Below are 26,089 nucleotides of genomic sequence, written 5' to 3' on the forward strand. Positions count from 1 at the left end.
CCCCCCGCCGAGGGTCGCGGGCCGCCCCCCCCTCCCCCCCGAGGTGAAGACCGCCGATTGCGCCCGTTGCCAGGGTAACGCTGGACGCTCAGCAAGCCCCGGCAGAGAGAGACGTCTCAGCTCCTGCTGCGTGCGCACCGTAGCGGCGCTGGGCTGAGGCTCGGCCCTCCGGCCTTCGAGTGGGGCCGGGAGGTGCCTAGCTCGGGCGTGGGTGCGGAGGAGACGCCGAGGGCTTCTAGGCCTACCTGGAAAAACGGGGAAAGGTAGGAAAATTAATGAGATTAGATAAGGTAATTACTTTCTAAATCATTTTTTTTTAAAACAATGTGTTTTAAAAGCCAACGTTTTTTTTTAAGACGCAGAAAGCGGGAAAAGAAAGGAAAAGTTTGGAATCAAGATGGCGGCGACTCACCTCGGTTCAGAACGATAAAGCCCGGCCACACGCGCACCGATTGGCCCGGCGGCACACGCCAGCAACCCGGCGTACGATTGGTCGAGCTCGAGGTCACTCTGTCGCTAATGAGCGGATAATGAGATGCTAATGAGCGGAATGTTGAAGGTTTTTGGGATACCGTGGGCGCAATTTTAGCCCGGCCGAAACGTAAATACGCTTAAAACCGTCTTGGAAGCGTAAGCTTTCTTTGGAGGTAACGCGCGCGTAGGTACGCCCTGTAACTTTCGAGTGCATACCCGCAACGCACACGCGATGACAGACAGATAGACAGAATGACAGAAGTACCGATTTATATATATAGATGGGTGGAAACATGCACATCTTAAACATTGATGTCTGTAATATGGAATAAGATGTTGCAATATTATGGGGAATTAGAAAAATTGACGATGTGTGGGAGAGTCCCAGCAGAAAACAATTACAGATCAATCAAGAGCAGGTGGCTTTGAAGGTTAAGTATAGACGTCGATGCATGCGTTACTGAGCACAATGTTTTTCAGGTTTCTAGGAGCATGAAAGTGTCACCTGTGGAATATTGTTAGTCAGGGTTGAATAATGTAGGTTGTAATATTGGATTGACACCTTGCTGTTCTGCAAGATTAGTTTCAAGGCTTATGAGAAATTTGACAAAGCTTTATCCTTTTGGAAGTTATACTTGATGGTAATTCGCCTTCCCTGGAAGATTCAATAAGTGAAATTCATGATACTTGATTTGTGAAAGGACCATTTTCAAGAATTATCTTTTTCTGTTTTTTTTCATCAGCAGTAGTTTAATGTAATTAACACTTAAAATTATATTTTGATCAATCATTGAAAAGCAGGTCAAAAACACATGATGACGATACTGGGAAACGTCTGATGTCAGAAGAGTTAACGGTCAGCCAACTCCTTCATATGCTGAGGGACAAGACTCTGAAATTGGAAAAACTTGAACACGAGCTTCAATCTTCAAAAGGAAAGGTAAAGGGTTTCAAGGGTGTGTAGCTGTCACTATTAGTACCAAACTTTTAAGTACTTTAGCATTCTATTTCAAAGTCTAATGCAGTAGTTTTGAGAATTGTAGATTATATAATGGACCCCATTGGCTGTAATGCCCAAAATTCAATTTATTCATCAATTTGATTTTGTCAACCTTCTAACCGCTTGATTGATGTCATTGTGTGAACAGTGGAATTGGCATTTTGTGTGACTGTTGACATACGAAGTGAACTAGAAAAAGATCATGCCATTTACTATTAGACGCATGACAAATTGGATTGAAATTCTAATGGAAACTGAAGAAAGGACAGTAAATAATTTCTCTGTTATAGAACCACAATGAATGGGGTTAGAGGTGGGAGCCTTCATCCAACTTAAAAAAAAATAAAAATAAAAAATCCAACTTTACATAAGATTCTTGGCCTACGTACTTGGAAAAAGAACAATCTAGTTGGGGTACTTCTGTCATTTGAGATTAACTTCCATTGTGCTCCCTTCACGGTAAGTACTCACTCAAACTTGACTATTTTACAGGGTTTCGGAGCTCTCCAAAAGTTATTGAAACAGCTGAGGTTGCAACACCGACTGCGAAGATTGCAGCAGAGCAGCCCTTGTCCGATACCAAACGGGAATTGGCATCCAAGAGTACGCTGACTCACGTCAATGTAGAACAACAGAATGCTGAAACAGCTGCTCCAGTAGAGGGATTGAATAGTCCGAACAATCAAGTAAGTGTTTAATGGCACCAAGTTTGTAAAACTGAAATGGTTGCTGTGAAGGAGATTAGTTTGTTTGTTTTAGGAACATAGGAATTGCTAAACGAAAAAAGACCAAGGTCCATCTCTACCATCCTGGTAGTCGCATGGTACAACAGAGATTTACTGGAATGCTTCCAGGGATGAGGGAATACAGTTAGCGGATAGACTAGAGAAGCTGGGGGTTGTTGTCCTTGGAGCAGAGAAGGCTAAGAGGAGATTTGATAGAGGTGTTTAAAATCATGAAGGGTTTAGATCGAGTAAATAAAGAAACTGTTTCCAATGGCTGAAGAGCCGATAACCAGAGGGCACAGATTTAAGGCGATTGGGAAAAGAACCAGAGGCGACATGAGGAAAAACTTTTTTACACAACGCATGATTAGGATTTGGAATGCGCTGCCTCATAGGGTGGTGGATACAGATTCAATAGAAGCCTTCGAAAGGGAATTGGATAAATACTTGGAGACAAAATTACAGGGATATAGGGAACGAGCGGGGGAGTGGGACTGACTGGATTGTTCTTCGAAAGAGCCGGCGCAGACTCGATGGGCTGAATGGCCACCTTCTGTGCTGTACTATTCTGTGATTCTATGATACAAAGATAATGGAGTTGTTGACTTATCATAGCAATCAGTCTCTGTCATTCGTCTACAACAGACCCAGACTTGAGAGGAAACCCCTAGTGGTGGAAAGAAAGACTTGCATTTATATAGCGCCTTTAACACCTTTCACAACCTCCGGATGTCACAAAGCACTTTACAGCCAATTAAGTACTTTTTGAAGTGTAGTCACTGATGCAGCGTAGGAAACGTGGCAGCCAATTTGCGCACAGCAAGGTCCCACTAACACATTAAGTAAGTAACCAGGTTAACTGTTGGTTGAGGGGTAAATGTTGGGCAGGACGTCGGGAGAACTACCTTTCTCTTGCATCAGTAGTGCCGCGGGATCTTTTATGTCCACCTGAGAGGCAGACGGGGTCTCGGTTTAACGTCTCACGTGAAAGACAGAACCTCCAACAGTGCAGCACTCCCTCAGCACTGCACTGGAGTCTCGGCCTAGATTATGTGCTCAAGTCTCTGGAATGGGACTTGAACCCACCACCACCTGACTCCGAGCCGAGGGTGCTACCCACTGAGCCAAGGCTGACTGATGCGTGCTTTGGGATCCATAGGTCCAATATCACCTGTTCCTCCCAAGCATGCTACACTTGTCTTGTCTACATTGCTCATACACTATCCCAAAATAGTGTTTTCTGTAAGAAATCTAATCTAATTTAATTCAAATGCAATCAAGACTATCTACTCCGTACATTTACCATACTCGCTGAAACAATGTGTCTGCGGGTTAGTTTTGAATTTATCCTACCTTCAAGCGCAGTCACAAAAAATCTTAGTGAACATTTATACAAACCAGATTTTTTGTGTTTGTTTGCATGTTGAATTTTGACATTTGCGATCTGGACACCTGCTATTTTTATGACTCCTATTTAAGTGACCGAGTAAGGCTTAGGTGGTGATGGTCAGTTATTTAGACCTTCCTGGTATGTAAATCTAGCATTTCACTATCCAGTTTTCTTGCATGCATAGCTTTTTTTGGTTTCCCTTTTGTAATGTATCTAACAATCATTTGTAGAACAAAAAGTAAATAAAACCTTCCTCTGCCAACAGGTGGTGACAACTATGCCAAGATGTCAATTTGGGATATTTGCCAAAATGTGAACTATTGTTTTCACACCAGTGAAATTGAAACTATTATTATTTAACAGTATTGAGGTATTCGGTAACGGCATCAGTCATCTAAACGATGATTAGTATATGCATTGGGTGGGGAGCAATGCATCCTACATTATAATGGCCATACAATTAGCTCCTTAAAACAAACTGTGCTATTTAATACTTGCAGCATTATAGCACAGTTATTACATTATACAGTTCCATTACTGTATAAGGTTAACAGTCAGTAACACAGTGCTGTTTGTCTTTATCTGCAGTCTCCGAATGAAGTTGAAGTATTGAAATCACAAGTGATGTCATTAGTAAAAGACTTGCAGGAAGCCCAGAAAAAGCTGGATGAAGCTGAACACATGAAGAAGTCTCTTCAGGAGAGGTAAGAAATATGCTTTGAAAATGGATAAGTAAATTGAATCTGGTGAAACGCGGTATATGTTCAAAAAAGGGGTTGTGTTTTGGGCTGGTAGAAAGTTGCCTACATGGGTTGCTGACTAAGAACCTCTGGTTCTTCCCATGCGAGAACAACCCTGGAAATGAATCTCTCAGCCTTACAACTCTATGTAAAGAAGCTTCCCTTGGTCTCTCTTTCAAATCTCTTGCATGTAATCTAGGTGTCTATGGCCCCTTGTTCTAGACCCCTCCACTACTGGAAACGGTCTGCTTTTTCCCCCATCCCATCTTTTCATAATTTTAAACACTTCCATTATATCACCTCCATAATATGTGTTCAAACCAATTTTAAATCCAGATTGCTATCCTCCCTTTAATTCCATACTCCTTTAATCTTCTGTAATCTCTCATGTGGTGTCTTGGCAAAAGTTTTCTTGAAGTCCATGTACATTAAATCCACTGCATTTTCCCCATCTACCTGTTACTTAAAGAATTCTGAGGTTTGTCGAGCATGATTATCCCTTTTGAAATCTGTGCTGGCTACTTCTATTTCCACTTTATCTAAATAAGTGGTAATTTTATCTTTAATTAGAGGCTATAGAATTTTCCGTACCACAGATGTTGAACTAACTGGCCTATAGTTACCTAGATTAGCACTGTCTCCCTTTTTTATATAATGTACTACATTGGCCAATCTTCAATCCTTTGGCACACATCTACACTCAATAGAGCCCTGAAATAAAGTTTCTAGGGCCTCAGCAATTTTCTCCCTCACCTCGGTCAGGATTCTAGGATATATCCCATTGGGCCCTGGTGTTTGTCTTCCTTTAGGTTGACTAACTTTAGGCTAACTAACTTATCTAAAATCTTCCTTTTATCCATCATAGTATCACTGATCTTTCTCTCCAATGCATCAGGATTCACCTCCTCTCTGATATCCTCATCTTCAGTAAAGACTGATGTGAAGCACTTATTAAATACTTCTGCCATTTTTTTTTTTTATAATCAACTAGCAATCCTCTCCTCAGGGGTCCCACCTCACTTTAACAATTCTCTCTTAGCTGATGTACTTGTAAAATATAAACATAAAGTGCTGGAAAACACTCAGCCAGTCAAACAACATCTGCAATGAAGGTGAACAAGGTAAAAGACAGACGGCAATCCCGTCTGAGAGGAGAGCAGAACTTGTAAAATACTTGCTATTCCTTTTGATGCTTTTTAATTTTTTTTCCTTTTCAATTTCCTTATCCTGCTCTTAACCGTTTTCCATGTTTTTTTTCTTATTCTCCTTTTAGTTTTTTCATTATTATAGTCCTTAAGGGCTCTTTTCTTCAACTTTAATCGGTTTCTAACCTCTTTATTCATAGCGTCCTAAAACCACTGGTAGTTTTTTTTATGGAACATACTTATTCTGTACTTTTCCCGTAGGGAGGAAAGGTAAATCAGAGGATGAGTTACCCCCCCCCCCCCCCCCCCACCACTGCAACCACTTCCTTTCAAACACTTCCTAGCATATGGTTATAGAACAGCATTAGTAGATGGCTGGGCACAGATCAGCTCATGGCTAGAGAATGCTGCACGTGGTGAATCATTGGAGGCAACACGTATGCTGTTTTATCGCAAAGCACGTTGGAACACCAACCTGCTGCCTCACTTCACTGGCATAATACACATCCTCAATCATTCAACCACTGCATTCAAAATAGATTCTTACTCTAACCCCTCAATCGCCTGGGGTACTGTCACTTGAAGAAAGTTGCCCTTCGTTTTTCTCCTGTCGTCGGCAACAGTTTGCTGCTCTTTTCCCCACGCCAGAATAAGTTCATTATTTGTTAGCTAAGATGGGAACATTCAGCAGTGTTGGCAAGAACTTGTGTCCCATTGGTGTCTGTCACTCTTGTGTTGCTGTTCTGTTCTCAGCAAGCTGCATGGCTTGCTCAGAATGTTGTCTATTTCAATGCTACCTCTTGGTGTGGAAATGGCGATTTTAAAGAAAGTTACATTTTAAAATGTGAGTTTTATGGAGAACAAGTGGGATGGAAATAACACATGATTTTACTTGGAGCTAGGAGAAAAGCTGCACCTTTTTAGACCTGTTCTCTCTCTTTTTGTACGGTTCCACTCTATAACTGTCCTCCCAGATGCATGTCGGTGTCTGTAGAAGATAACTGGATGATTTTAAACCGCAAAAAGTTTCCGAAATGATGCAAGTGCTTCTGTTGATACCACCAGAATGTTTTGATGGACAGAAATATCTATCAAATTCAAACCAGCTTGGAGAATGTAAAACTTTGTCTCAACCCCAAATTTTAACCACTTTTATGTGTAAGAATTTCAATAGTTTCCTTTTTTGTTTTCAGTAGAATTTGACTGATTTTTGTGGTTGGTGCAGGAAAAGCATGAACTGTGGTGTAGCAAAATGCATCATCATTATTAACCTCTTGTTCTCTCTCAGATGTCTGGATTTGGAACAAAAGCTGGCTAATGTCCACCTGGGCATGGAGGAGATGAGGCAACTTAAGTTTTCCAATGAAAAGCTGAAGCTGCAAGTGGAAAGCTTACAGTCAGAACAAAAAATTGAGCAGATGAAATTAGCAGATGAAAAATTGAACTTAGCAGATGAAAAATTGAAATTAGCAGAGGAAAAGTAAGTTTCTTTAATATTTTCTCACAAAACTGCAGCAGGAATTTAACTGATCTTGAACTCATTATTTACTATTGTGAAAGAATGCTTCATGATGTTGGGTGGAGTTGGGATCTGGCTGTGCTGTCATGTCCCATAGTCGAATCGCCTGTGGTGCTTCCGCGTTACTTGAATTTATGAGCGCTATTTCACGTTCAAATACAGGAAACTCTTTTAACCGGCACCTAAATATCCGGAAACCTCTCTTAACCGGCAAAATTCAGGAGTAGGTTCAGGTAAGTTTTATTATATATTAGTGGCCGTGTTTCCTGGATCTGTGGCCGTGCAACAGGGACTCCTGGATCTGTGGCCGTGTAACCGGGACTCCTGCACAAGTGCCGTGTAACTGGGGCTCCTGCACCTGTGGCCGTGTACGGGGCTCTCATACCTTGGTAAGTATACCTCTCTGTAATCCGGACTTTTTGAGTAACTGGGGCTCCTGCACCTGTGGCCGTGTACGGGGCTCTCATACCTTGGTAAGTATACCTCTCTGTAATCCGGACTTTTTGATCAACTGGCACCACACCGATCCCGTCGGTGCTGGATAAAAGAGTTTCCTGTATTGTAAAGTGCTTTTCGCAGTGAATTATTATGGAGTGTATTGATTGTTGTTTTACAGGCTAATGCAGCAAGCATTTTGTGCCAGTAGTGTCGCACATAGCAGGAATGAGCTGAATGTTTTTTGGTGATAATTGGTTGAAAAGTAATGTTTGGCAGGGCAGCAGGAGAACTCGTTTTCCTTGTGTATATATTGCTGTACTCATCCAAAGGACCACACTCTCCGTACTGTACTAGAATATCGGTGTGATGAAATATTCCATTCATCACTGCCTGTGACTGTGGTCGGTTTCAGTGTCATTTCCCTTCCCCCCCAGTCCTCATTGTATTGTTTATTGGAATGTGCTGTATGTAGGGCTCCGCCCATACCTGGCCCCTTTTGTAAGCTAGCTCAGTCTGGCCTCAGTCTCCAGAAGGAAGATACCTCTCTCTCACGTGTTACTTTCTAAGTTAATAAAAGCCTTGTTTTGTTTCGCTAACATCGAGTCTCGGAATTATTGAGGCACATCAATTTTATTAACTTATTTTTCAACACTATGGATCAACTCCTGAAACCCGAACGTTTGGATTTGGATCAACATGCTCCGGACGCATCAGCACGCTTCGGACACTGGTTTGAGTGTATGGAATTCTTCCTGGACAATTCCGCAGCCGTCAAAGACGCTACGGACGCTGCGAGGATGAGACTCGGAATTCTGCGGAATTGGGTAAGCCACCGGGTTTACCCCCTCATCCAAGTCGCCGATACGTACCTGGCCGCCTGCGACACCTTAAAGGCGCACTACCAGCAGCCTACGAATGAGGTGTATGCTAGGCATCTGCTCGCTACTCGCGCACAGCGACTTGGGGAATCGGTGGAGGAGTTCCTAAGCACCCTGAAAATGCTTGGCAAAGACTGCAAGTGCCGAGATGTAAAAGCCACAGTGTACACTGACGAGCTTGTTCGCGATGCCTTTATCACAGGCCTCAGCTCCACTTACATCCGGCAAAGACTGCTGGAAAAAACGGGGTTGGACCTGAAACAGGCTGCGGACACCGCGCGATCCCTGGATGTGGCCCAGAGAAACTCGGACGCCTACTCTTCAGCCCACGCCGCCACATGTGCACTGAGGGCGCCGCCATCTTGGAAGGCATCTTCCCCGCCCGACACCGGCGGGGCCCCGCTCTCCCCCCAGAAGCCCTACGACAGCCGCGACGCGTCAGGGACCCAACTGCTACTTCTGCGGGCAGCCAAAACACACCAGAAACCTGTGCCCGGCGAAAGGCACCACCTGCTTTAAGTGCGGTAAGAAGGGGCACTTCGGGAAGGTGTGCAGAGGGAACCCCGCCGGAAAACCCGCCACCGCCGCGTGTGCGCCGTGGGAGCGGCCATCTTGGACGCCATCTTGCCCGACCTCGTGGGGTCCGCCATCTTATGAGCAGACAGCGTGGACGCCATCTTGTATCGATCAGGGCCCTACAGTGGCATCGGTCACAGTGGACCAGACCAGGCCGCACCCGCTATCCAAATCAATGGTGGACATCGAGGTAAACGGGTGCCGGGTTAAATGTTTAATTGACAGTGGAAGCACGGAGAGTTTTATCCACCCTGAACTGGCACAACAACTCTCCCTAAAGGTGGTCCCTGCTCAGGGTACCATCTCTATGGCTGATAAAACCCAGACATCGACCATTCTGGGTTACTGCACGGTACAATTGTCCGTTAACGGAACTGTATACGATAATTTTAAAGTATTAATCATGAAGAACCTATGTGCGAGTGTGATCTTGGGCCTGGATTTCCAGTGCAACCACCAAAGCATCACGCTCAAGTACGGTGGGTCCCAGCCGCCCCTCAGTGTGCGGTCTGGCTACCCTGAAGGTAAAGCCGCCTTCGCTATTCGCGAACCTTACCCCTAACTGCCGGCCAATAGCGACCAAAAGCAGGAGGTGCAGCTGGGAGGACAGGCGGTTTATCGCGACCGAGGTAGACAGGCTCCTGAAAGAGCGCATTATTGAACGCAGCAACAGCCCGTGGCGCGCCCAAGTGGTAAGGGGTAGCGAGAAGAAACGGATGGTGATCGACTATAGCCAAACGATCAACAGGTACACCCAACTAGACGCCTACCCGCTATCCCGCATATCAGAAATGGTGAACCAAATCGCCCAATACCGGGTGTTCTCCACCATCGACCTCAAGTCAGCGTACCACCAGCTCCCTATCAGACCAGAGGACCGCCCGTACACCGCCTTCGAGGCGAACGGACGCCTCTACCAATTCCTCAGAGTCCCCTTTGGGGTGACGAATGGGGTCTCGGTTTTTCAGAGGGAGATGGACCGCATGGTCGATGACCACTACTTGCAGGCAACCTTCCCCTACCTCGACAACGTCACCATCTGCGGCCACAATCAGCAGGATCACGACTCGAACCTCGAGAGGTTCCTGGAAACCGCACAAAAACTCAACCTCACCTACAACGAGGACAAGTGCGTTTTCAACACCACGCGCCTCTGCATACTAGGCAGCGTGGTGGAGAATGGGGAAATCGGACCAGACCCCGACCGATTGCGCCCCCTACGGGAGCTGCCCCTGCCCAACACTCCCAAAGCCCTGAAAAGGTGCCTGGGGTTATTTTCTTCTTCTTCCCAATGGGTCCCCAACTACTCCGACAAAGCCCGCCCCCTCTTGAAAGCATCCTCTTTTCCGCTCTCTGCTGAGGCCCACGCCGCCTTCAAAAGCATTAAGCAGGATATTGAGCGGGCCACGCTACAGGCAGTGGACGAGAACACTCCATTTCAAGTGGAAAGTGATGCATCTGACTTCGCCGGGGCGGCCCGTAGCTTTCTTCTCGAGGACCCTCCAAGGGCCCGAGATCAGACACTCCTCCGTGGAAAAGGAGGCCCAAGCCATCGTGGAGGCAGTGCGCCACTGGTGCCACTACCTAGCCGGCAAACGCTTCACCCTACTTACCGACCAGCGGTCGGTAGCGTTTATGTTCAATAATAAACAGAGGGGGAAGATTAAAAATGATAAGATTCTTAGGTGGCGGATCGAGCTCTCCACCTTCGAGTACGACATCATTTACCGGCCAGGGGCCCTTAACGAATCCCCTGACGCCCTCTCACGAGGGATGTGTGCCAGCGCCACCGGGGATCGGCTACAGACCCTCCACAACGACCTCTGCCACCCAGGGGTCACGCGGCTGTTCCACTTCATAAAGTCCCGTAACTTACCCTACTCGATTGAGGAAGTTCAGTCTCTGACCAGGAACTGCCGCACTTGCGCTGAGTGCAAGCCTCGGTTCTACCGCCCAGATAGAGCCCACTTAATCAAAGCTACACGGCCCTTTGAGCGGCTCAGCTTAGATTTCAAGGGCCCCCTCCCGTCCGTCGACCGCAATGTTTACTTCCTGAACATTGTGGACGAATACTCCCGGTTCCCATTCGCCTTCCCCTGCCCAGACATGACCAGCGCCACGGTCATTAAATGCCTCAACAGCCTGTTCTGCCTGTTCGGTATGCCGAGCTACATCCATACGGATAGGGGGGCGTCCTTCATGAGTGAAGAGCTACGCCAGTACTTGCTGTCCAAGGGGATCGCCACGAGCCGTACCACCAGCTACAACCCCCGGGGTAACGGCCAAGTGGAGCGAGAGAACGGGACAGTATGGAAAGCAGTCACTCTAGCTCTAAGGACCAAGGGCCTCCCTATCTCCCGCTGGCAGGAAGTCCTTTCGGATGTGCTCCATTCGATACGGTCGCTATTGTGTACGGCCACTAATGCCACGCCTCATGAACGAATGTTTGTCTTTCCCCGGAAATCCACCTCGGGCGTATCCATGCCGTCATGGCTCTCCACCCCAGGTCCGGCACTCGTGCGAAGGCATGTGAGGGGCCACAAGACGGCCAACCCCCAATACGCATATGTCCGGCATGCCGACGGAAGGGAGGACACCGTGTCCATAAAAGACGTCGCCCCAGCCGGCATCGACAACAACCACGGCAATAGCAGCAACAACGATCACAGCAACTCTTACCCATCCACTACTCTTTCAGCACCCCCGGAAGAACATCGACCAGCGGCACCCCCGGCAGAGACCCAGGAGGCTACCGGGGACACCCAGCCGACACCCGCGGCACCACAACAGCCACGTCAGTCGCAGAGGACTATCAAACCCCCGAACAGACTAAATCTATAGAAGGGGTGAATGTGATGAAATATTCCATTCATCACTGCCTGTGACTGTGGTCGGTTTCAGTGTCATTTCCCTTCCCCCCCAGTCCTCATTGTATTGTTTATTGGAATGTGCTGTATATAGGGCTCCGCCCATACCTGGCCCCTTTTGTAAGCTAGCTCAGTCTGGCCTCAGTCTCCAGAAGGAAGATACCTCTCTCTCTTACGTGTTACTTTCTAAGTTAATAAAAGCCTTGTTTTGTTTCGCTAACATCGAGTCTCGGAATTATTGAGGCACATCAATCGGTCTGCATGCCGAGCTCAAACCATAGCTTGAACTCTCAACCAATGTTCCTGCTAAGCTGCGCGCAGTCATCTGCAAGGTCCCGCGCCGGCCGCTCACCAGCTTTTACATTTAAATTTCTGCGCATGCGCAGTATTTTACAAGGGATAGCGCATTAAAAGAAACAGGCCGTGCAGAACAAAGCGCAGCTTACGGGGAACATTGGTCACAACTTTCTGACCCAGTGGCGAGAGTGTTGACAACTGAGGCTATGTGAAGAATGGCTACTTGGAGTGAGGTACCAGGGGGTATTGGCATCTGTAGCACCAAATTCCAGCATAAGGTGGCACCGTCAGAATAGAAAAGTGAAGCGAATGGGAAGAAACATTTGCTATATTTTCTGGGTGATATAACGTAAGGGCGTTCATGTTTGAATAGCCTTGAAAATATAAGTTATTTTGTATATTTTTTCCTTTTGTATTTATGTAAAATAAAATGTTTAGAATAAATGCTTTAAATAGTAAACATATAACTAACAGAACTTAATACCTCCTTTTTTAGTAATTTATTTTGGTTCTTTCTAAACAGGAGAAAACTTGCACAGATGCAAGCTGCCTATGATCATTTGTTTCAAGACTACAACGATGTTATGAAGGCTAAGGAAGAAATGAAAACTAAAGAGGTATGTTCATTATTTGGGAAGTCTGATTTTTTTTTTTGCTGGGGGTATTAGTGCTGTGAAAATGATTTTTTTTTTTAAGTCAACACTTATCTTTTTTCCACCACTGTTTACTCAAACAAACTCAACTGTGGAATAAATACGCTGTAAACAATGAATTTTAAAGTTCTGACATGAATGCACCACCACAGAGTATGCTGCGAGTGTAAATGTCTACCATTGAAACTCCTGTATAGACCTCCTTCCTCCCTTCCTCCCTCCCTCCCTCCTTCTTCTTCTTTATGCTCATCAGTTCTGAGTAAATTAACTTTGTACTTTTTGCAGTTAGTGTCAGCCTTAAGTATACTCAGGTCAGCTATAGTGTGGGTTAATGAGTGCAGCATAAAACTCCTTCTACACCGACTTATAACCAAACTAACTTGTTTTCTGTACTATTTATAAAAAGCAAAATGTTTCTTTATTAAATTGACTGCAGGCACAGTAACCCAGCATATTGAAGCACCACAGCCCCCGCTCCCAACATCACATACACTTTGCCGAGCACCCAGTCCCAGCCATATTTCTGGGAAACTGCTCAGCAAAGGCAGAGCACTTTTCCACAAGTGTGGAAGGAAAATTTGAGTGTCGTCTCTGTGCTAGCAGCTGGCTAAGAACACCATTAGCTCGGAGGGGTTTCACCCTATTGCCTTTTTGGCCATTCCCATTACATGGCCTGGGAACAGAATGGAGGGATGTTGCATTTAATCCTGAGCCCTCTCTGGATCCCTGTATTAAAAACAGTATGATGTGCAATAACAGCTGGCCTGAGAGAAAAATCTAATCAAATATCTTTATTGACTCTACACTAAAATATTGTATGTAATTCTTTAACTTGGTATTATGTATTGTGATATCATCTGAAAATCTCTACCTAATCATTCTATAGCAATATATATGTTGAATTTGAATTCCATTTTGATGTGTTATTACTGACAGAGTAAACAGATGGAGACACTGAACAATCTTACTGTTGAGCTGGATGTAGCTAAAAGAACGATGGAAGCAAATCGGCAAGCGATTGCTCAACTGACTCAGACTGTTGCACAGCAAGCAGATGAGTTGAATGCACAGGTTAGATTCTGAGGTCTTTTTTAGGAAAAAAAAACTTTGTTGGTGTAGTTTGCACGTACTTAAAGGTTGTAATTTTTGCCTCCAAGGAATGTTTTGTTAAGCCACTCAGTCTCTCTCTTTCTGATCTTGGTTAGTTAATTAAAATAGAATTTGCATCTTAAAACTTCCTAGTACCAGTGTTGCATGCAGACCAGGAGTGGCTCACTTGTTTACCACCTGAACGGGGGAGTGCTAAAAGGAGAACCTAAAGAGACTGGATGGGGGGGGGAAATTATTTTTAAAAAGGTAATCCAAATGGTGAACTATTGTAGCAGTTCGCTATGTTTTTATAGAAGTGGATGGGGAAGCAATTAAAATTTTTACTCCAAGTGTGTCAGTTGTGGCTCAGAGTGGGCAGCACTCTTGCCTCTGAGTCAGAAGGTTGTGGGTTCAAGTCCCACTCCAGAGACCCGAGCACAGAGATCTAGGCTGGCATGCCAGTGCAGTACTGGGAATGCTGCACTGTCGGATGAGACGTTAAACTGTCTGCTTTCTCAAGTGGACATAAAAGATTCCATGGCACTATTTTGAAGAAGAGCAGGGGAGTTCTCCCTGGTGTCCTGGCCAATATTTATCCCTCAATCAACATCACTATAATTTTCACATTATCTCATTGCTGTTTGTGGGAGCTTGCGGTGTGCAAATTGGCTGCCGTATTTTCTACATTATAGCAGTGACTACTACACTTTAAATGTACTTCATTAACTGTACAGTGCTTTGGGATGTCTGGTGGTCATGAAAGGCATTATAGAAATGCATGTTTTTTTAAATTTTATTTGTAATTACGAACTGGTTAGATTGATTTGAAGGTTTAAATCAGTTATTAGCAGAAATCTACTTTGACGTTATCTATTCTCTCTCCTTTTTGTCTTTCTTTACTCAGAATGCACACAACACTGATTTAGTTGACGTCTCTGCTCAATTAGAAATGGCTGAGAAAGCCCTGGTGGAAAAACAGCAAAAGATTGATATAATGAAGCAGACCATTATAAAACAGGAAGAAGAAATAGAAACTGTGGCTGTATTCCAAGCACAGGTGAAGTGTAAAACTTTCTGTTTGCATTAGAAACTCTTACAATGTGCTGGACTATACCAGATATTTCTCTTGTGCTTGGTGCCAAAGACCACCTCCACCCAAGTCAGCCCTCACTCCCTGTGAACCAAATGTGGCCTTGAATGCAGTGTATGTGGATATATCCAGGGTCAAACTGTTGCTGTAATTTGCTTATTAGAAATGTCAAATTCTCTTAGTGTTTGGAGAGTGGAAGATTAACCAAACTATCATATTATGCGTCTCAGGCTAAAATCTATGAATCGGTATTTATTTAAAAGTAAAAAATAACACTCTAGCTAAAGACTGACGCAGCCGATTTCACTTGATTATAGAGCTATATATATTTAACTCCCCACATTTATTTGCCAAACAAATAAATGATCCTAAACTTCAGTCGATTTTTAAAGTAACACGATTACTTGCGTTCGGTGTCTGCAATACGAAACATTTGTGAAAATTATATCTCCCGACCAATGTTTCCCCCTAAGGTGCGCAGCCGCACATCAGTCGCGAGCAGGCCGCTCACTGGCTGTAAGAGATGCTGCACGTGAGTAACCGCGCAGTAAATTTAAAGGGCCTGTGCAGGGGGGAAAAATTAGAGCGAACATTGTTCCTGATCCCTTTTAACGTTTGAACTTAAAGTAATTTACTAAGTAACTTTACCAAATTAAATAAATCAGTCTCTGCCCAGCTCTAAGACATAGATGGGGATAGTCCAAATTCAGATGGTTCACAGATTCCAATTTGCCATATTGTGCCCAGTAAGCAAACTGAAGTTGGTACCAAAATTCTGTAAATGTAGATAATATAGAATAATTCTCAAAGATTTGAAATGTGACCGATCTCCCTTTCTATCACAAGTCTATTTTTATTGGAATGCAGCAAGGTGCAAGATAAAAAGAAAAGCTGAGAAGAGAAAGTGAATTGGCTCAGTAGGATGAGCTGGCTGTCTTTTCTCAATCATTCCACATAACCATACTTTCTTTTTGTCCTTAAAAATACTAGAACCTGGCCTTGAATTTGCGGTCGGGGGTGTACCTTTTTGGAGTACACCTCCAACCCGCGAAATATTTCCGAACTTGCCTCCTGGCCCCCACAGCTACGGAGAGTTGGGGTCCTGGGCCGCCATGCGTACGCCTGCGTAAAGGCCCATGGATCCCAGGGACTCGGGTGGTTCGGAAGCGTCCCTGGGATCATGTGAGCCCGGTCCTCCAATGAGAAAGGAGGATTCAATTGCAGTCATTTCTGAACGGAATTCCAAATTACATGCAATGAAATCCCAAATAATTAAACAATTTAGACAACTCTAATTAAAATAAATGCTCATTTTTCAAATTTAATTAAGTCCCTTCAATACAACAAAAATTTAATTTTTGGAAAAATAATTTTATAAATCCAGGCTAAAATTTGCATAAAGTAATTTAAAGTGTTTGTGCATCCTTTTTTTATTTTTAAACTTAAAAGAATTATATTAACCCTTATGCTGGTGAAAGCAGGCCCTACACCTGCTTTTACCAGCCGTAAGAGTTTCGTGGGCAGTAGTTGGGCAAGTAGCCCAACTCTGCGCCAACGAGAAGTGATTTCTCAGTCGGTTTGGTGGATCTGTTGTGACGAACCTTGACGGATCGCAAGTTCCGGGTTTTTGCGCATGGGGAAACCAGGAGCTTGTGGGGCCTTTCTGAAGACATGCAGCGGCATATGCTACGCCGCCATCGGGAGCGCAAATTCCGGGCCCATGCTTTGAACACGTTAGTAGCCTGCCAGTTAACCGGTTAATCTCGTCACTTAACAACATCCATAGTGACCAATTTGTCTGTCCTGATCCCTACATACGGAGATAATCTGGTGGTAAAGTTATACTCCTGTTAACTCCAGTCTAGCAACTGGAACGCAGAATGTTCAGGAATAAATTGTGTATCGTGATGACAATTGAAACCATGCTTTATGTGCTCATCACCAGGAATACAACATCTCCAGCCAATGGGTTCACAGTAAGTAGATTTAATGTGCATATGGTAGGGTTATGCTTCCTGCATATGTTGAATTCTCTGATTTCCTTTGAGTTGGAATGGCAGCAGGTGTATGCCTGTGTTTGTGTGCACGCACGGTGATGTTCTGGGTTTCAAAGGAATATAGAGCACCGAGTGTGCGTTAAAGGAAGACTAGCAGACACCAATGAAGTGAAATTATTGAAATAGTAGCCCGTTGGGTATATTGATTGGGAAATGTTGGTTTGTATATGTATATGTGCTGTTTATATATAGAGGAGAACTTTTGCTGTTGTACCATTCTCATCATATTTAAGAGCTATTACAAAAATTTGGAAGTAAGGAGGGCCACCGTCTGGTTAACCTCCGCAGAGCTAGTCCATAAGAAACAGTTGTCAGACAATATTTCTTCTTAAGATCAAATTTTCTCTGCTTCACATCAATTTTGGGATCAGATACCAACAGTGAAGACTAACTTCACAATTTCAGTTTTAAAAAAAAAAAAAAAAAAAGAAATTTTGCACTTGAGTACAAAAGAAGTACAAGTGTACTAATTCATTTGCTAATTTTAATAAAATAAATGAGCCAAATTTTAAACTAGGGGGAATTTTAAGGTGGGGTCAGTGGGTGGGGATTGGTGGCGGCTTGGGTGGAAAATTTGATTTTCTTTGGCAGCGGGTCGGGATCCTGCTGTCAACCCGCCGCAACGCCCCTTTCCCAATCAGAACTGATGAAGGGTCCCAGACCTGAAACATTAACTCTGTTTCTCTCTCCACGGATGCTGCCTGACCTGCTGAGTTTTTCCAGCGTTTTCTGTTATTTCAGATTTCCAGCATCCACAGTATTTTTGCTATTGTAATATAAAATGGCTGTTTTACAATAAAAGTATTAATGCTTCTGTAATTTCTGTCTTCCTGTAGGCTGATGTTTATAGTGCGGATTTTCACGCGGAAAGGGCAGCTCGAGAGGCGATTCATGCAGAAAAGGAGTCGTTGGCTGAAAGGTTGGATTGTCTAATGAAAGAAAACACACATCTGAAGGAGGAACTGGACGCCCTTGGCAGGTATTTAGTGACACCACGTCCTAGAAGAAAAAACTTGAGTCAAAAATATATTGCGGGATTGCTCCTTTTTTTTTTAATGTTATTTGTTCATGGTATGTGGGCATCGCTGGCAAGGCCAGCATTTATTGCCCATCCCTAATTGCCCTTGAGAAGGCGATGGTGAGCTGCCGCCTTGAACCACTGCAGTGCTTGTGGTGAAGGTATTTCCATAGTGCTGTTAGGGAGTGAGGTCCAGGAATTTGACCCAGTGACGATGAAGGATCGGTGATATACTTCCAAGTCAGGAAGGTGTGTGACTTGGAAGGGAACTTGGAGGTGGTGGTGTTCCCGTGCGCCTGCTGCCCTTGTCCTTCCAGGTGGAAGAGGTTGCAGGTTTGGGAGGTGCTGCCGAAGAAGCCTTGGCGAGTGGCTGCAGTGCATCTTGTAGATGGTACACACTGCAGCCACTGTATGCCGGTGGTGGAGGGAGTGAAGATTTAAGGTGGTGCATGGGGTGCCAATCAAGCTGGCAGCTTTGTCTTGGATGATGTCGAGCTTCTTGAGTGTTGTTGGAGCTGCACTCATCCAGGCAAGTGGAGAGTATTCCATCACACACCTTACTTTTGCCTTGTAGATGGTGGAAAGGCTTTGGGGAGTCAGGAGGTGAGACACTCGCCACAGAATACCCAGCCTCTGACCTCCTCTTGTTGCCACAGTATTTATGTGGCTGGTCCAGTTAAGTTTCTGATCAATGGTGACCCCCCCCCCCCCCCCAAGGATATTGATGGTGGGGGATTCAGCGATGGTAATGCCGTTGAATGTCATGAGGTGGTTAGACTCTCGCTTGTTGGAGATGGTCAGTGCCTGGCACTTGTGTGGCGTGAATGTTACCTGCCACTTATCAGCCGAAGCCTGAATGTCGTCCAGGTTTTGCTGCATGTGGGCATGGACTGCTTCATTATCTGAGGAGTTGCAAATGGCACTGAACACTGTGCAGTCATCAGCGAACATCCCCATTTCTGACCTTGTGATGGAGGGAAGGTCATTGATGAAGCAACTAAAGATGGTTGGGTCTGGGACACTGCCCTGAGGAACTCCTGCAGCGATGTCCTGGGGCTGTGATGATTGGTCTCCAACAACCACAACCATCTTGCTTTGTGCTAGGTTTGACTCCAGCCAGTGGAGAGTTTTCCCCCTGATTCCCATTGACTTCAGTTTTACTAGGGCTGCCTTGATGTCAAGGACAGTCACTCTCGCCTCTTGAAACTACATTCCCAGTTTTAGCTTAATAGAGAAGCAATCCCAAAACTATAGTATGAAACAAAACCTTCCAAAATTAAATTATTTCTGACAAATATCGTGCTGCCCCAGTAGCACATCCATATAAGTGAGAATAATTAGGGACCATAAAACAGAAGAGTCAAATTTTGCACCATTTAGATTGAAGATATTCAACCAGTGGAGAATAGGATAATCCCCCAGGATTTATCCTGATGGTTACCTTACTTTTCATTCACACCCATTACTTTTTCCTACATCTAGTTCATCCTTTCTTGATTGTACTACTTCTGTTGACCCCTCCCTTCAACTATCCATGGGTCTCCTTTCGGTTATAGGGCTAGATTTTCTACCTGTATTGCCGACCTCTTGGAGAGACATCTGGACTAAATTGATCTGTTCTCCATTGGTTTGCTGTCGAGAGAGAGAGAGAGAGAGAGAGAGAGAGAGTGAAATGTGATCTCTCTGATGTATGTCTTAGACTCGGTTTATATAATTTGTTACTTTGACGACAACATTCTCTATTGGCTAGATTTTCCAACCATTCAAAGTCAATGGATGATAATCTGTATCTAATTGCATCTTTTTACATCATTGATTTCAGATGTTAACCTGTTAGAATTCTGCTTGCTCGCTCATACTTGATTATAGAAACCAATGTTGCAGAACAAATTAAAAGTAGTTGCCCACGCTCCAGTTATCAAAGGGATTCCAAAGGCAGGCAGGGAACATAAGAAATCTTGACGGCAATCTTCTCCTAGTATACATGTATCTTGCTCCTGGCTGTCTGAGATTCATTCATCAGTAAGGTCTCTTTGGGTATAAAATTAATTGTGTTAAGGTGTCGACCACAAATTTAGATCAACTGCTGGGCCCAGTGGTTCTTTAAATTATTTTCATTTTTGTTGAACTGGTTCAGGATTAGAGGTGTTGAATGTAGTTACTTTTTTAAAAATCAATATTTGAAATATCTTATTAAATTTTTAATACAATTCACATGGACTTGGTGTATAAAAGAACTTAGCATTTCAGCTATAATTTTTAAAGGCTATCCAATGATATTTGTTTCACTGACACCTGGAAACATTGGCCAGACTTCAAAAATATTGAATTGAATTTGCAGGCAGTCTTTGATTGAACTGCAGCGTCGCCATGGAGATCCGGGACCCGTGGCTCAGGATAATGTGGCCTTTGAGCAGCAGGTCGCACGAGGTAAAGCTTTGTTTTTTAAATTGAAATAAGCTGTAATCCTACATATTATCAAGGAACTACTGTACTTGTCGCCATGTCACAATTGTGTCAAGTGGTACTGCCTGATATCGTGGTAAATCAGACAATGCAATGTTGAAATTATATCATGTTAAATAGAATGTAGGTGTGTGTGTCCTTTTATGGCTGTACAGGGTAATCAGTCTGCGTTCTTGACATGAATGATGGGCTCACAGAGATCACTTTGCAGGAGAGAACCCTGGCTTTGTTTGACAGATTAACTCCGAATTCATAGACATTGTGGAGCCAGCCAATGCTCTTGTAAAGCATTGTACAGTTGTTTCGTATCCAAGAAAAAGAGCCATGTGCAGGGGGTAATAAAAAGTAAATTATTCTAATTGTAAGAGTTATTGTTTAAAAAGTTTCAACTCTTGCATTTATACCTAGCTTGGAGCTGTTCAATTGTTTTGAGTTGGTTTTTTAAAAAATTTTTTTAAGTACTTCTCTATAGCCTGCAGCAGCTTCTGACTGAACAGAAGTGAGGGTTGAGGGACCAGGACTGAGAGAATGACCCAGTGAGGTGTGGTAGAATAAATTTGCTCAAATTCCCTTAGAACTAATTGGTCTGTGGTTAAGACACAGAAGTGGTACAGGCAGTTGTCTAACAGTATATGCTTAACACAGATTTTAGCGTATCTCCCATAGTAATGTTGACAATGAGTGGGGGAGACACTGTTTCATGCTGTGTGACGTTCAATATATCGGTGTCATTGAAAAAGTGAAATTATTTTTATTACAAAGTGTTATCTTTTGGGTTCAATTTATAGCCATAGTTTTGTGGAAACTGCAAATCAATGTCTCTGATTACATTTATTTACTTATTTATTCAGTGCTATGTCTTGGCTTTTTCTTTTAAAGTCCAGGGATCCACAGGAGGTAGGTAGGGAAGATGTTCTAGGGTGGCAGGTAGGTAGAAGTACTAGATGTGGGGCGAGAGGTGATAGAGGGGTCTTGGAGCAGTGGTGTGGGGTGAGATCTGGGAATACTAGGACCGCTGTATTGTCAGTGTGGAAGTGGTAAGAAGGTGGTCTTTGAATGTGGCAGCCCTGAGATGGTGGCAGGCTGTGTGAGCACTGGGAGGGGTTTGCTGCTTATGGGTGTACAGCAACTGGGTACTGGATGGTGAGAACAGTGGCTGGATGTGTTGCAGGGCCTGGAAGCACAAAGTGGTACCGCAAGGGTCTAAGCGCAATGGGAAGAAGGTGCATGGGTCTTGGGACGGTAAGAAGGGGTGCTGTGATCTGGGACCATTGGTGGGAGGGGAGTTGGTTGGTGTCTGGGTTCTAGCGGTCTGAGAGGAGTGGTGGGGTAGGGTGTAGGACTCACTGGGTTCGGGGTTGGAGCCTGGGATGTGGTAGTGGAAGGGGGGGGGGTCTGAGTATTTTTGAGGGAGAGGCAGATGAAGGCTGAGTGTTACAGGAAGCAAGTGTTACACTTACAAGAATTCAGCATTAAAATGTAGTATTTTATTGCATACATGAAAGATGACTGACAGGGAAAGACCAGCTGCTCCATCAAGCCTGTCCCACACTCCTGATGACTTGGCACTTTCTCCACCCCCACAATTGATATTAGCTATCTGTTGAACCTTTTTCTGGTATGATTAAACTTGCTGATTCATTTTACTTGCCTCTGGCTGAGTCCATAAGGTAGGTGATGCTGTTGCTTACCTCCGAGACCTCCCAGCTGCATCTCTATAGCGTCATGCACATTTGACCTCCTAAGATCAGTTCACCGGCACGATGCTGCTGTCCTGGCCTTCCTTCTCTGTTTTCCACCCCACCCCCCCCCCCCCCCCCCCCCCCCCCACCTAGCCTCTGGAGTGGGACTTGAACCCAAAACTTTCTGATTCAGAGGCAAGGGTGCTACCAACTGAGGTTTTTTAAGCATTTACTACATGTACTTTTACTACAGGAAGAGTTTAGACGGTTGGATATTTTATTTACTGCTCTTTGCAAATCCATCACAAAGTATGAAATAAATTCTATGGCCCTACAATTCAAATACAACTAACATATAAAAGTCATCAAAACATTTCTCCCGAGGTCAGTTCTGGGAGAGCTGGTAATGTGTTGGGCTCTAATGAGGCTGCAAAAAGGCTTTCTGTTTTTAATCTGTGAATGAAGTTACTGATTGTAAAATCTGGAAGAATTGCACAACATGATATGCGATTTAGCCCCTGACACTTTAGAATGATATGAAATATGTTCTGTCGCAGATGTGTAAAATATGGTCCCTTAACTTTTTTTTTAAATTCTGCTTAACAGAACCTGAGAATCTGAGTTGGGAGCAGCAAGGTATTCTGCCAGAACATGCTTGTCCAAAGTGTGGTACCGTCCTACCTGACATCGATACCCTGCAGATACATGTCATGGATTGTATCATATAAGCACAAGATCTTAAGCATTCATGTGATTATTCTAGCTATGCATACATCTTGGATTTGCCTTTGCCTTATGGGGGATGGAGGGGGAAGGGTGAGGATTGGTGATTCTTTTTATGAAATTTATTTTCAAAATAGTACTTTATTATAAAATGCTATTTTAATATTTTCTTGTGTGAATGTGGTGCACATTTATCTTTAGGAACTCCATTCTAAGGGAAATGCGCCAATAGGTATAATATTGTTCAACAATATCTTCTCCGAAATTGCACATTGGAAAGCCATTTTTTTCCTGCGGGTTTGTTAATGGATCTTCAAGTACTTTGGACTATAAGTAAAAACAGTCTGGTAAAATAGGGAAAGTCAGATCTATATTTTTAGAGGGGAGATTCTGAGTTGTACATTAGGAAATTGCACATCCCAGGCCCCTGATTCTTTCCTCCGTTGGTGACTTGATGGTAAAATTGTCCAAATAAAAATGTGTTTCCTGACCAACGTGATGGTTAATGTCCCAGTCAAAGAAAAAGACTAAATATTGTAGTTAAAACCCAGTTGAAGAATTCATTTATTAAAAATTAACGATTGAAATGCTTACTATCTCAATGGGTTGAGTGTTGTACTGAGTTAGAACACGGACCTTCAGTTCTGGGCATAAGTCTAGGACATCATGAAGAGATGAGCATTCCTCTCAGGGAAGCCTGTTTTGTTGCCCCAAGTGAAAATGAATTGAGGCAGTTGTAATCCAGATTCCAGTTAACCAACCCCACAGCTCATAAATGTGACTGATGTGGAAAATGCAAATGTAATTCTGGTAAATTTATTAAAGAAGGAACAGCTAGACTGATGAACAGTGTTAGCAAATTTTCTGTTTGGTGCAGCAAAAAACTACACGCAGGGCATCGTCCTCTGGTAAGGAACTATTGATGGCTAAATTAAACGTGTTGACAACCATCTGTTGTGGGGCAGGCGATGGTCCTTTAGAGCACCAACACACGACAGTAGTGGGCACCAATAAGTTATGCCACACAAGAATGGGTGGAGAGTTTGTACCAGCAAACACCCCACTTTTTTTTTTTGAGTCCCCCTTCTTGACCCCCCTCCCTGCAGTGAGGCGGTCGAGTGAAGGCCCAGAGGAAGGGAAAGTAGGAGCTCGAGCCGTCCTGTGGCTATTATTGGGCTCCCCGAGTGTCTATTTTCAGAGCAATATTGGTGAAAACCAGCTTGGAGCAAAAAGGCCTAAAAAATAAAGTTTCCTGAAAATAACATTTGGCAATTGTGTTTAGTTAATTCTTGTTTTAAAGATTATTGTTGATTTAAATGTGATGTCAACATTTTTTGTTTACAGAAATTGCTTAATTTTAGTAAAGCTACGAGCCTCTGGCTAATTCAATTGTTGCATTAAGCTGCAATGAAGCTCCCTGAAATTAAGCAGATATAAAATAAGGAACCTGTTACATCTATAAAATACAGCATGGCAATTGGACAATTAGGCATTTGTGTACTGTGTGACAATCTACTGATAAATGGGAGCAGTTTTACGCTGGAAAAATAATGATTGTATGTTAAAGTATGGTTTGAGAATTAAAATAAATACTTCTTTTGACAGGTTAAGTTGTGGTTTGTTACTGAATATATATTCAAGTTCCTACACCAGTGAAGTGGGCTTTCTCCACTACATTATACAAGCATGATCAAAGTTGGAAGTGACTCCCAGACCCATGCAGGTGAATTTTCTAGTGGTCGTCATGTCACCCAAGGGAATTGGCGGAAACTACACAAAGGTATCCTATGTTCATACTACTGTAGTCAGCCTTGTAGATTGACTGAGGAAGAGACTGTGGATACAGAAGAGCAGGGAGAGCATTTAAAGAAATACTCAATGACTACCAAACACTTGGAAAAACATGAGCTAATCATGCCCAGTTACCACAGATTTCAAAAAAGAGTACGGCATGCTTGACCAATTTTATGGAATCCTTTAAAGAAATGAGAATAGAAACGCAGTGGGTGTGGTTTATACTGCATGCATCTCCCATGCACCTATTCAGGAACACAAAGATACTTAAACCACCACTGTAGAGCTCAAAACTTAAGACTTCAGACTATTTGAGCAGCTAGTCTAAGAAAGTGGGAAGGGAGGGCAGATCCAAATGAGATTTTTTTATTTTAAAAGGGGGCGAGAGAAACTGGGGTACATGATGATGATGTGTTAGTGTAACATCATTTTTGCTCTGCGGCCATTGTGCTCCTGGACATCATTCCTATTTGATCTATCTCACTCCCACACATTTTTGAATATTCTTTCATTTCTCTTCCACCTGTTCTGTTTGAATAGTTGATCACTTCATAACCTTCTGCAACCTGAGCCTGTTTACTCACTCCATTGTTTTACTTCCAGAAATGTTAATACAGTATAAAGTTAGCCCTGTTTTTTAATGCACTATTAAGGAGTCAGGTTCACATCAAGCTCTCAACAGGGCGAGCTCCGCGCTTCGATCTGAAAGAAAGAAAGATCAGCATTTATAGTGCCTTTCACGACTTCAGGACATGCCAAAGCGCTTTACAGCCAATGAAGTACTTTTTGAAGTGTAGTCACTGTCGTAATGTAGGAAACCTGGAAGCCAATTTGCACACAGCAAGCTCCCATAAACAGCAGTGTGATGATCAGAATTTGTTTTAGTGATGTTGATTGAGGGATAAATAGTGGCCAGGACATTGGGAATAATTCCCCTGCTCTTCTTCGAAATAGTGTCATGGGATCTCTTGCATCCATCTGAGAGCGCAGACGAGGCCTTGGCTTAACATCTCATCCGAAAGACGGCACCTCCGACTGCAGCACTCCCTCAGTACTGCGCTGGAGTGTCAGCCTAGATTTTTGCGCTCAAGTCTCTAGATGAACAGGATATTTTGGATGTACCATGGAACCCTGATTATCCACAAAGTTTTGTGCAGGTCAGGCTTTAGTTTTGCATGAACCAGCTAAAACGCAATGGAATGTTATTTTTCCAGAGCCTGGATTCTTGAGCTAGATACATGGTTATGAACTGCCCATCCAGTAGCTGATAGATTCTGTGAAGCTCTAATGTTTAGCAGGTGAGTAATGGGAGGCAGAGTTCCAGGTCCTGGAGCTCAGCAGGAGTTTGGATGGAAAAACTTTTTCAATATCTCATTTTAAAAATAGAAGCCTTTGGTGATAGCCACACAAACTGGGTAGTAGAAAAAGACCACACAAACTGGGTAGTAGAAAAAGACCACACAAACTG

The 26,089-nt window shown here is 43.7% G+C and overlaps 1 protein-coding gene across 1 annotated transcript in view; it reads left to right on the plus strand.

The window, feature by feature from the left end:
* Positions 1 to 24,437, plus strand: part of optn (optineurin) — a 43,092-nt gene extending 18,655 nt beyond the window's left edge. The window contains exons 6-15 of the mRNA XM_086010790.1: positions 1,273 to 1,430; positions 1,988 to 2,160; positions 4,178 to 4,293; positions 6,763 to 6,954; positions 12,573 to 12,666; positions 13,639 to 13,773; positions 14,696 to 14,848; positions 17,775 to 17,917; positions 20,298 to 20,386; positions 22,711 to 24,437. Coding sequence (XP_085866916.1) covers positions 1,273 to 1,430; positions 1,988 to 2,160; positions 4,178 to 4,293; positions 6,763 to 6,954; positions 12,573 to 12,666; positions 13,639 to 13,773; positions 14,696 to 14,848; positions 17,775 to 17,917; positions 20,298 to 20,386; positions 22,711 to 22,832 — 1,375 coding nt within the window. The 3' untranslated portion in view covers positions 22,833 to 24,437. The remainder of the gene's footprint in view (positions 1 to 1,272; positions 1,431 to 1,987; positions 2,161 to 4,177; positions 4,294 to 6,762; positions 6,955 to 12,572; positions 12,667 to 13,638; positions 13,774 to 14,695; positions 14,849 to 17,774; positions 17,918 to 20,297; positions 20,387 to 22,710) is intronic.
* The last annotated feature ends 1,652 nt before the right edge of the window (positions 24,438 to 26,089 follow it).

This window comes from Somniosus microcephalus, chromosome 17, assembly GCF_052327205.1.
Source record: "Somniosus microcephalus isolate GS21.2 chromosome 17, FLI_Smic_1.0, whole genome shotgun sequence".
Taxonomy (NCBI): Eukaryota; Metazoa; Chordata; class Chondrichthyes; order Squaliformes; family Somniosidae; genus Somniosus; species Somniosus microcephalus.